The 12,203-nt window shown below is 37.5% G+C and overlaps 1 protein-coding gene across 1 annotated transcript in view; it reads left to right on the plus strand.

The window, feature by feature from the left end:
- DOCK7 (dedicator of cytokinesis 7) overlaps window positions 1-12,203 on the plus strand; it is a 212,183-nt gene that overhangs the window by 145,513 nt on the left and 54,467 nt on the right. Inside the window, exons 25-31 of the mRNA XM_040978438.1 lie at window positions 773-868; window positions 3,868-4,008; window positions 4,097-4,210; window positions 5,254-5,424; window positions 8,038-8,177; window positions 9,142-9,311; window positions 10,646-10,800. Of these exons, the coding sequence (XP_040834372.1) occupies window positions 773-868; window positions 3,868-4,008; window positions 4,097-4,210; window positions 5,254-5,424; window positions 8,038-8,177; window positions 9,142-9,311; window positions 10,646-10,800 (987 nt within the window). The remainder of the gene's footprint in view (window positions 1-772; window positions 869-3,867; window positions 4,009-4,096; window positions 4,211-5,253; window positions 5,425-8,037; window positions 8,178-9,141; window positions 9,312-10,645; window positions 10,801-12,203) is intronic.

The raw sequence follows: 12,203 nt of genomic DNA on the forward strand, positions 1-12,203 counted from the left end.
ATAATGTTCATACATTTTGAATTGACTTTTTTTTATTGCTTGTGAATTCAAATTTGATCATGAAATTTTAGTGCCAAATAATGTATCAACTCTTAATTCTGTCTCTGTAACTACTTCTGTTTTGTGTTTTAAATCTCCAGGGAAAGGAAGATGAGTTAGAAAAATTATCACTCTTAGTAAGATACGTTGATTTGCTTCCCTTATGCACAGTTTTGTTAGTCCTTTTTCATATTGATATACACTACTTTGCCAGTGCTTTGTATGTGTATCCATTATAAGGCAGGAATTTACTGCTATTTGAAGAAAGACTTTAAACACTTAAAAACTTGAAAATTTATGTCTTATAGCAAAATTTGAATTTTTAAAAGTCTTTTCTAAATTGTACCAGCAAAGTTGTTGAGTGTATTTGCATATGTTAAAAAATGTATTTAAGACAGAAGCAAGATCCTGTTTGTAATTGTGAGCTTTCAGTCTAGTTTTGTTTGCAGGTACAATTTAGGAGGTGATTTCCTACCTGTCCTTTGAAAATTACATTTTACTCCAAAATAACATGTAATTTTTTCAGCTGTTCAACATGCTGAAAAACATGCTGTTCAACATGCATAAGCAGCCGTTTCGTTAATGGGTGTCTTTCACTCCATCACTGAATGGTTCCCACACATGTCTGACTTGGCTTATTCGCATTATCTCCTCACCTGTATCTGCATTTTGTTTGGTTTATGTTATCAGCAGGTTTGATTTTGATAATAACTCTGCATTTATTTCTGGATAGCTTTTTCATGAGGAGCTGGCTTTGCAGTGGGTTGTTTGCAGTGGCAGTGTTCGCGAATCAGCTTTGCAACAAGCCTGGTTCTTTTTTGAGTTAATGGTAAGCAAACTAAATATATTCGTCAGGTTTTTCTTAGTGAATAATTTTGTGTCAGTTCTTTCTTCATCTTGGAGGTTTTGTTTTGTTTTGTTTGGAGGGGGTTGCTGGTTTTATCTGTGCCTCTCCGGTAGAATTACATTTGATTTACATCCTTTAAAAAGTTATTTATTTATTTTGAAGAAATAGTTAAAGAGAGACAGGGGGAAAGAAAGGTTTGATCTTCCACCTGCTAATTTATGTGCCCAGATGACTGCAATGACCAGAGCTGAACCACGGTAAAGCCAGGAGCTCCATCCAGAACTCATCTGTGGATAATGTGGGTAATAGAGGCCCAAGCATTTGGCCCTTATTCCATGGCTTCTCCTAGGCCATTAGCAAGGAGCTAGGTTGGGAATGGAATAGCCCATTACGAGTTATGATCATATGGGTTGCTGGCATTGCAGGCAATGGCTTTATCTGCATACCTTGAAGCAAAAGTTCTGGACCTTTGAAACAGTGTAGACGAAATTTATGAAATCTGCAGCTCATTTTAACCCTGGTTTGTCAGAGATAGTTTCCATAGTTAAAGTCTGTGTGACAGAGAGAAAGAAGACAAAAATGAAATGTCTTCGTGTGCTGCTTCACTCCCTAAGCGGCCACAGTGGCCAGGGCTGAGCCACTTCAAAGCTAGAAGTCACAGTTTCATTTGGGTCTCCCACATGGGTGGCCGGGATCCAGTCAGTTGGACTATCTTCCACTGCTTTTTTTTCCAGGTTCTTAGCAGAGAGCTGGATCAGAAGTGGGATAGCCAGGATGTGAATCGGCACCAGTATAGAACATTGGGGTTACAGGTGGCAGTTTTACATGCTATGCCACAATGCCAGCTACTTAAATTCTTTTTAAAGTTGTGCTAAATTTTTTGCTGATATGAACATGCATGTTTGTAAAAACAGTGCTGTAAATTTTATAACAAGCAAAGATAAAAAGATTTGTTTATCACCTCCATCTGCTGTTTTGCTCTATAAATGGTGCGAAAGGCCAGGGATAGACGAGTCCAGCTGAAGTCAGAAGCTCATTGCTCCATGTGGTTTCCCACATGGATGACAGAAGTCCAAGCCATCTACGGCTGCTTTCCCAAGCACATTACCCAAGAACTTGATCAGGAGCAGAACAGCTGGGACTGCAGCTGGCACTGCAGTGTGGGACGCGGCATCGCAAGGCGGCTCAGTGTGATGTGCCAGCGGCCGGTTCTCCTGACGCTAACTACTGAGCAACAGGGACTCTTATTTTCCAGTAGGAAGTAAATGTCATATTTGTAATTCATGTGCTTTTATTGTAAAACAACTATACCTTTTTTAATAGCTATGCCTGTGCATGTATGTTCAGATTTTTTAAATATAAAAGACAAATGACCTAAGTTCCCGACTATGCTGCGTATTAACTGTAAATATTTTTATTATTTTTAGTAAGATTTATTTATTTTTATTGAAAAGTCAGTTTACAACAGAGAAGCAGAGAGAAAGGTCTTGGGTCTGCTGGTTCACTCCCCAAGTGGCCACAAAGACCAAAGCTAAGTTGATCCGAAGCCAGTAGCCAGGAGCCTTCTCCTGGTCTCCCACATAGCTCCAGCATTGCAAAGTAATGTGCTGTCCTCTGGGCCAGCCTCTACTGTTTCCCAGGTCACAAGGAGCAGATGGAAGGGAAGTGGAGCAGTGGGGTACTAGCTGACACCCATGGGATCTCAGCACTTGCAAGGCGAGGGCTTTATCCACTAAGCCACTGTGTCAGGCCCAATGGAAATTCTTAACATTGGGTTTTTTGAGGTTATTTATTTTTTTTAACTCGAGAATCAGGGGAAAAAGACAGCTGTGAGAGACCGCTCATCTGTTGGTTCACTTCCCAAATACCTACAACATACAGGGCTGGTCCAGCCAGTCAGAAGCTTGGAACTCCAGGTATCCCAGAGGAGTGGCAGAAACCCACCTACTCAAGGCAACAGCATGGCTTCACAGATTTTACACTGGCAGGAAGCTGGAGTCAGGTGCCTGAGTTGGTTCTCAAGCCACATACCATGATGTGGGTGGGATGTTACAACTAGTGTCAGTCTCCAGCGAAACACCACGCTTTCTTGAATCTAAAGTTGTTTTTCTTTTTAAAGATTTCTTTATTTATTTTGAAAGACACAGGAAGATCTTCCATCATCTGGTTCACTCCCCAAGCAGCTGCAATGGCCTGAGCTGCGCCAATCCAAAGCCAGGAGCCAGGAGCCAGGAGCTTCTTCTGGGTCTCCCATATGGGTCCCAAGGCTTTGGACCATCCTCCACTGTTTTCCCAGGCCACACGTAGGCAGCTGGATAGAAAATGGAGTAGGTGGGACATGAACTGGTACCCATATGGAATCCTGGCAGATGCAAAGCAAGGACTTAAACTGCTAGGCTACCACACCAGGCCCTGAATCTGAATTTTTAGTATTCCTTATTATCATTATCACAATTTTTTAACAAAAAGTGTATATCTGAAAGCATTCTGCAAATTTAGATTGCTACATTAATTTTTAACTAATATTTTATGATTTTCATCATCATATATTAATTTTATATGACTTGCCAACAGATGATGGATGCTGAAGACACTGTAGTGAAGACTGTTTCGAATGTTTCACAGGTTATGGTTTGGGGGAATATGGAACAGAAGCTTTGTTACGTTTTTGAAAAGTTGCATTAAAAATACCTTAAAAAGAAAAAAAATACTTTAAAAAGTATAAAATATTTTTTCATTACAAATATGCAGAATTTTTGATGGCGAAGCTAAACAAGGTGATGAAATGACTCATTTGCACTCTGACACATTTAAGATATCATAGGGAACATTTTCAAAATAATTAAAAAGATATTTCAAGTTTTTCAGCCATCTGTTAGATCACACAGTGTGTTCAAAAAAAGAACCCAAGTGTTTACAGTTATTGTCAGTCAATTATACTCCTGAAAAATTAAGTTAATGACTTATGTCTATTTTGTCAGGTCAAAAGCATGGTGCATCATTTGTACTTTAACGATAAACTAGACGCTCCAAGGAAAAGTCGTTTCCCAGAACGTTTCATGGATGACATTGGTGCTCTCGTCAGCACAATTGCTAGCGATATAGTTTCACGATTTCAGAAGGTAAAGATGAGGTTTTTTCCCCCACTTCTCTTTCAAACTGAGATTCAAATGTCAAACTGTTGTTTTTGCTTTGTATTGCATTTCCTAGGACACAGAAATGGTTGAGAGACTCAATACAAGCCTTGCGTTCTTTCTCAATGATCTGTTGTCAGTTATGGACAGAGGATTTGTTTTTAGCCTTATAAAGACCTGCTATAAACAGGTAATATCTCATTAGTGATAATTAGTAATGAAGTAACCCCAATACTGTGTGAACTCTTGAGAACCTGAAAAGCATGTGTTGATATTCAAACAACAAGTTGCCTAAAATAACACCTTTTCATTAGTCAGGCCAAGTAGAACTGTGTTTTATGACTTCACAAGGATTCTAGCAAGCTGCTGTCAGTATAGTCAGCTTTTCCTTGAGTTGCACTGGCACACTCGTGACTCTTTAATTCTCTTCTGAAGCACGCCCTCAATGTAGAAGTACAAAGCTGCCACAGGGTGCTACACAAGTGGAGTGTTTTTTGCTGCATGAACAACTTTTGTATCTGGAGTGATATTTTTAAAGCAGTTATATTTTTCGAAAATATTGTAAAATTCATTTTGAAAGTCAGAATTTGAGAGAGGGACACACACACACACACACACACAGAATCTGTCATCCACTAGTTAACTCCCCAGATGGCAGCAGTAGCTGGCCGAAACCAGATGTTTGTTCCAAGTCTATTAGGCAAATTGCAGGAGCTTAAGCACTTGAGTGGTCTTTCTTGCCCAGGCTGTTAGCAGGGAGCTGTGTTGGAAGTAGAGCAGCCAAGCCACGAACTGAGGCCTACATGGAATGACAGTATCAAGGCAGCAACTTTACATGTGACATGACAACTATGGCCTACATGCCACTGCATTTTGCTATGTTCTTTCTTATTTCTCCTAAGTGCATGGTGCTACAAAGAAAATGGACATTTCTTTTACAAAGTAATTTTAGTCTTTTACTGTTTCCTTCAGATTTGAGAAGTAGAAATATTAATGCTATATTAGAAATGAAGTGTCATTTTTAAGTCAGAAAAATGTATTTACAGAATAAATCTTATAATTCCAAGTTTAATTTTAACAGTAACTGGAAAATGCTGATATTGTTATTTAAACAATTGTTACTTAAAAACCTGATACTTTCCACTGAATACTTTGTTTCACGCATAAGTTTTGTATTTATAATAGAGAGATGATATATTTATTTTGTTTCTTAATTTATGCATTGTTTACAAGGTGTCTTCAAAGCTTTATTCACTACCCAACCCAAATGTCCTGGTGTCCTTGCGATTGGATTTTCTGAGAATCATCTGTAGTCATGAGCACTATGTTACCTTGAACTTGCCCTGCAGCTTACTCACGCCACCTGCATCGCCGTCACCTTCTGTTTCTTCTGCCACATCTCAGGTATGCGAAGGGTATGACCATAGATAGTTTGAAAGGCTGTGTTTGTGAATAAAAGAATTTTAAACACTTGGAGCAAATTATAATGCTTCAATTTCTAGTAACTATGATAGGCTTACTTGTAAGTACTTTATAAGAGCTAACTCATTTAATTGTCAAAGCAACTCTAGTTTGTACCATCATGTTCATATACTAATGAAAAGGAAACACAGAAAGGTCACTGAGTAGCAAGCTGCACAGCCAGGTTTTATTTGAAATAAACTAATGATTTATTTGAAGCCTAAACTGTGAACTAGTATGCTGTGTGCCTTTCACAGCTTTTTGTCCCTTGGAGGTAATTTTCCTAAATAAACGTATTTGTTTAAATGATTTTTGGAGATTCAGGTGCTTGAATCATACTTGAGATTGAATCTGGGTTAGAAGGTGTTCATTAGGGGCTGTTATCTGTGAAAGGAAGGCACATAAGATATAATCGAGCAGAGAAGTAAATCAAACTGCGATGCCTTATTGACAAAGCCCTGCTAACTTGCTCACCCAGAAAAGGTGAAGGAATTTACATGTTCATTTGCTTTTCAGTTGGTGCAGCTTGGCTTCAGCAGCTGGTTGTCTCTCAAAAATGAAAAAGGAATTATAGCAAGCAGTTTGTGTGCCCTCTCTTACTGATGGAGAAAAGGGATTTTGTGTTTTTAAAACATATCAGAGGAGCCTGAGTTTTCTCCCTTCTTAGTGAAACACATATTTTCCTTTGCAGGATTCCATATCTAAAATCAATCTCAAACTTTACTTAATTTTTGAGACATTTAATGGAATTCTCTGGGTCACACCAATCTCATGTCCTTGAAGAAGGAAAGATGTATAAAGTTCCCTTAGAAAGGCTAGAAAAGCTCAGAGTCCTGACAACTTTTCAGTTTACCTTTGCAGACAATCTTGTGGATTCGTTTATTTCTGTGTACCCTGCTTACCTGACTAGCACATGTGTCCTGTGCTGAGTAGGTCACTCTTCTCCTTTGTTTCCCTGTGTGCCAAAGATGTGGTTACAGCCGGAGTCAAATTCATCATGACTGCAGCTTCTGAAGGTTTTTAGTGAAACACAGTTTACATTTAGTTTCTTCCTGAGACTCTCTGCCGGATGTCCTGTATCTTCCTGCTTTACTCATCTCACATGCAGGATTTTCAGATTTCACTGGATTACAGCAGTGCTTTGAGGGATGACCAGAAAAAAAGATGATTTCTACTTAGAGCAACACAAAACCTGTTATTATTCTAGAAAACTTCACATTAATTGTCCTAGTATGGAATGTGTCTTGGGGAGTGCTGCTTTATGGTATTAAAACTTCTAAAAACTTAGTTTCCAAAATGACTACCCAGTGATAGTGAATTTCCAGGGAGGGTATATTAATCAGTTTTCTCTTATTGTAGCAAAATGCCTGATGATAAGTGTTATTATAACAAAAAAGATGTTAGTTAACTTACAGTTCTGGAGGGTCCAGAGTATTGAGCCAGCATCTGCTTTATTCTGGTGGGGGCCTCCTGGTGGGTGATGTCACAGTAGTAGGAGCATATGTGAACATGACAGATTAACTCACCAGTCATGAAGCCAAAGAGCCTGGGTGGTAACCAGACCTATTCTTCTATTGCAATCTTTTTTTTTTTTTTAAGGTTTAGTTATTATCATTAGAAAGGCAGATTTACAGAGAGAAGGAGAGAAGAGTGAAAGATCTTCCACCCACTGGCTCATTCCCCACTGGCTGCAACAGCCAGAGCTGAGCTTGTCTGTAACCAGAATCTGAGTTCCCACATGGGTGTGGGGTTCCAAACACTTGCACCACCCTCCACTGCTTTTGCATGCCACAAGCAGGGAGTTGAATGGAAGTGGAGCAGTCAGGATACAAACCAGTGCCCATGTGGGATGCCAGCGCTTCGAAGTGGAGGATTAGACAGTGCGGGATTTAGCCATTGTCCCGGCGCCTATTGTAAACTTCTTGTAAGAACTTAGAAATCTCACAAGAACTGCCTTAATTTCTTCCCAGGACGGTGTGCCCACTGACCCGCACAAAGCTTCCCCTCTTTGAGGTCCTGCGGTCCTTACATTGCAGTGCTGAGGACCAAGCTTCAACTTATGAGCCTTTGGGGGAGAAACCATATCCAAACCATAGGAAATGTATGTTTCCTGAAAAATACTTCTACTGGTCTTTAGGATTTCTCTGGAAACGCAATAACCTTGGCCATGAATATTTCTTCAGAAATCTAGACTAGAATCCTGTATTGCTTGAGTTAGTTGTACATTTTTTCCCCTGTACAGTATGATATTAAGCCATTGAATGGTTAAAAGAAGGAAGAATAAATGGAAAAGTTTCAGGCTGAGAAAAGCGTAAGACAAATTTTGATTAATTCTAGCAGTTATTAAATTAATGAAATGTTTTTCTCAGGTGTGACATTGAAAGACTAGTTGCTTTTTCCTATGTTAATACTGGTACTTAAAAAAAAGAACTTTACTAAGTAGAGTTTGTCTCACTTTCAGATAATACTCAACTTTCATTTGCTGTAATGCTGCCTTTACGGTGCTTTGCTGAGTAAGTGCTATAATTTCATTCTGCTTCCCTCACTACCCAACAGAGTTCTGGATTTTCCACGAATGTACAAGACCAGAAGATTGCAAACATGTTTGAGCTTTCTGTGCCTTTCCGCCAACAGCATTATTTGGCAGGCCTTGTGTTGACAGAACTGGCCGTCATTTTAGACCCTGATGCTGAAGGGTAAGTAGACACATTTTTGCATTGAAGAATATCAGTTTGGACAATGAGGTCAGAAGTGTCTGACTCAACACTTCCTGAGAATCAAAAGGACATTGTTTCCCCTTCTTTGTCTACTTCTTTATTTACTTCCATATCTGTGTTGTTTCTTATTTCATCAATCTTAAGAAAAATAGGCTTGTCATATACCTCCTCTGAACTTGATGTTTGTCATAAAATTGTTTGCATATTTGGTTGCATGTTTTTTCTTAATATTAGATAAAATAAAATATGCAGTGTAGTAGATAGATTCAAATGCATTGATATATAGTAGTTTTTTTAATTGAAGAAAGCATGTTAGTCTTCTGTTTGATTCCTTGTAAGGAAAATGTATCACTACCTTTGTAGCTTCAATCTAAGAAGACAAACAATAAAGTGAAAGTTACCCTTGTTATTGTATCAGCTCAGCTAAAGTTGAAAAAGATTGGAAATCTAGAGAAGTTATGAGGGTACAAATAAATTATGTGAGCAAAGAGGTTAGGTTTAAATTGTAGTGTCAAAGGAACTCCACTCTGTGGAATATGTAGTTGAGGGATTTTTGTTTTTCAGGAAAAGAAAATAATTTAATTTTGGTAAGTGTCTGTTTTTGATGGGATAAAAATTTATAACTTTTTAAGATTTACTTGTTAAAATGTTACTTTAAAGTTAAGTTTTTAATATTAAAATATAATAAAGAGGTATGGGAAAATTTTTGTATTTGCTGCTCAGTGAATTTGTATAGCATTCCCTTTTTGTCTCTACTGTAGATTTTTTTTATGTATTGTCTTAAAATGACAACTTTTTTATAGGAATTCTTGCAAATGAATGATAAAGTTAAGAAGTTGGGCAAATGTGATTCAATATTGTGACTTACTGTTTTGTTTTAAAGATCTTAACTAATCTTTGTGACCTTATTACTACTTCTCCTCCATCTCTTCTTTTTAAATAGACTATTTGGATTGCATAAGAAAGTCATCAATATGGTACACAATTTACTCTCCAGTCATGACTCAGACCCTCGGTACTCTGACCCCCAGATAAAGGCTCGGGTGGCCATGTTATATCTCCCTCTGATTGGTATTATCATGGAAACTGTACCTCAGCTGTATGATTTTACAGGTATCAGTATAATTAAAATAGGTTTTAAAGGCAGAATACAATATTTGATGTTTTAGAAAATACTTCTAGGATAAAGAACAGGAAAGCAACCATCAGTGATTATTTAGGAAAGTGACTGTAAGGAAGTATGCACTTCATAAAAGTAAACACTCAATATTTAATCATATTGCTCAGAAACTTTTGACTGTGTAAAAGGATTTAGTAAAATATTTAAGTAATTCTTAATGATGAATTTATAAGTAAAGCCATTGTAATAATATTTTTACCTTTCTCTTAGGAAATGGTTTTGTTTTTGTGAATATCTACAATGCAACTGAGAAAGAATATAAGAAAATTTGACATGTATTTATACTTTTAAGTGTAACTTTTTTCAAATACATATACAGTTAAAGTTAATATTATTAATATACACATGACTATCAAGAATTAGGTTTATTGCTACCATTGTATTAACAAATTGAACTTGCATTGCTTCTTAGAAGAACCAAAATCCACAGGTTCTGCTACTTGGACTTTCCATATTTATAATTTACTTAGGCTTGTTAGAATTTAGGTTGTGGGCCAGGCATGATACCGTAGCAGCTGAAGTCCTCGCCTTGAACACACCAGGATCCTGTATGGACACTGGTCCTAATCCCAGCAACCCTGCTCCCCATCCAGCTCCCTGCTTGTGGCCTGGGAAAGCAGTAGAGGACGGCCCAAAGCTTTGGGACCCTGCACCCGTGTGGGAGACCAGGAAGAAGCTCCTAGTTCCTGGCTTCAGATTGGCTCTGCTGCAGCCATTGTGTCCACTTGGGAAGTTAACCATCAGATGGAAGATCTTCCTCTCTGTCTCTCCTCCCCTCTGTAAATCTGCCTTTCCAATAAAAATAAATAAATTTTAAAAATAAGAATTTAGGCTGTAACAAGAATTTTTAGAGCTATTGTAGGAATTTTAACTAGCAAATAACTCAGTGAAGTACTTACAGTTTGATAAAGGCAAGAACATTTTTTGAAAACAATGTTAAGAATTCTGAAAGATATTAGATAGCCAGCTTTTGCCTTTCCATTTTTGTAATTATGAAATTGGATTTCTTTGCCTAAAGTAAAAATATCAATATCGTTGTATCATATTTTTTTTGCTACTAAGTGAAAGTTCTGTACAACTATGAATTAGTACTTTAGAAATAAGTTTAAAATATTTAAATTGTGTGCAGTAGGGAAATCTAATGATAAATACCACATCTTAACAGGTTTTTCTTTTAAAGCATAATAAAGGCTAAGATAAAAAAAATTACATGCTTGGTAAAAGTTAGTTCAGCTTAACAGTTTTAATTTTTATTACTTTTCTTCAGAAACTCACAATCAGCGAGGGAGACCGATTTGTATAGCACCTGATGATTATGAAAGTGAGAGCGGAAGCATGATAAGCCAGACTGTTGCCATGGCGATTGCAGGAACATCAGTCCCTCAGCTAACAAGACCTGGCAGTTTCCTCCTCACGTCCACGGTAAAAGCAAATCCACCCACAGACATTTTTTTCTGGAAAAATAAATATTTACAAGGATGTGCTCTAAAATAAACTAGATTACTGTGTCAGCTAATGTAAAAGTACTCTGAGTGTTATTTATTTTACGAAAAGTGCACAGTTTCAAAATATCATTGATCTTATGCTGTTATTTTACAAACTATTACTACTAGTCTTATGGGATATAAGATTTGTATTCTATCATTGAGAATTTTTAAAATTGCCTTAGTATACAGTTTATTTTCTTTATTCTTATTCTAGTGTTTAGCAACTGAGGGTTTATCTGTGAAGACTTATAGTTTCTCATGTTTAAAAAAAAACTTGGTTTTGTTGTGCTGCTACATTTCCTTTCCCTTAAAGAAGGAAGGAAATGGTGGCAGGGAAAAAGCAAGTCAAGTTGTGCGAGTTTTCAGTTATTTTCCCTCAGAAAAGCTTGATGATATGTATAGCCTGTTTGACACTTTTAATTGCATTATTAAAATGATTATACATTAAAAATTCAGTTATTTTGATCCCCGCGAAGTGGTCTAGTGGCTAAAAATTCAGTTATTTTGAGTGTATAACTTAATGTTTTTGGTATTTGAAGAGTTGTGTAGCCATTGCTGCAATCCAATTTTTAAACATTCCCATAACCCTGCAAATAACCTCTCCTGTATGTTCCCACATTGGTCAACACTCATCTGCTTTACTGTCTGTACAGTACAGAAATGCAGGGTACAAATCCAGGGTGTTTCACATCAGTGGAATTACATTCTGCAAGCATACTTTTCAACTTCCATCCATGTTGAAACATCTATCCATTCTTTTTTTCATTTTTTATTTCTTTGTACCAGATTATGACAAGTCTCAGTTTATATTTGTACTTGAAGTATAAGACTCATTCCTTTGTTTATTCACCGGTGCTTACAGTATTAGATCTTTTAGTATTTGCCAATCTGATAATCTATGGTTGTTTTTCATTTTAGTTGTAATTTCCCTAGCTTATAGGGGTGCACATTTTGCACATATATGTATGTTAACCAATTGGATTTTCTTTTTTTTTAAGATTTATTTACTTGAAGGGCAGATTTATAGAAAGAAGTAAAGACAGAGGGAAATCCTCTGTCTGCTGGTTCACTCCACCAGTGACCAAAATGGCCAGAGCTGAGCTGATATAAAGCCAGGATTCAGTAGGTTTTTTCAGGTCAGCCACGTGGGTGCAGAGTCCCAAGGACTTGAGCCATCCCTCACTGGTTTCCCAGGCCACAGAAAGGAACACAGTAGGTAGTGAAGCAACTAGAACTAGGACTGGAACAACTAGAATTGGAACAGCACCCCATGTGGGGTGTTGGCCCTTGCTGGCAGAGGATTGGTGTGCTGAGTCACTACACCAATCCCTCACCCCA

Source organism: Ochotona curzoniae, unplaced genomic scaffold, assembly GCF_017591425.1.
Source record: "Ochotona curzoniae isolate NIBS_2020 unplaced genomic scaffold, NIBS_Ocur_1.0 contig_291, whole genome shotgun sequence".
Classification (NCBI taxonomy): domain Eukaryota; kingdom Metazoa; phylum Chordata; class Mammalia; order Lagomorpha; family Ochotonidae; genus Ochotona; species Ochotona curzoniae.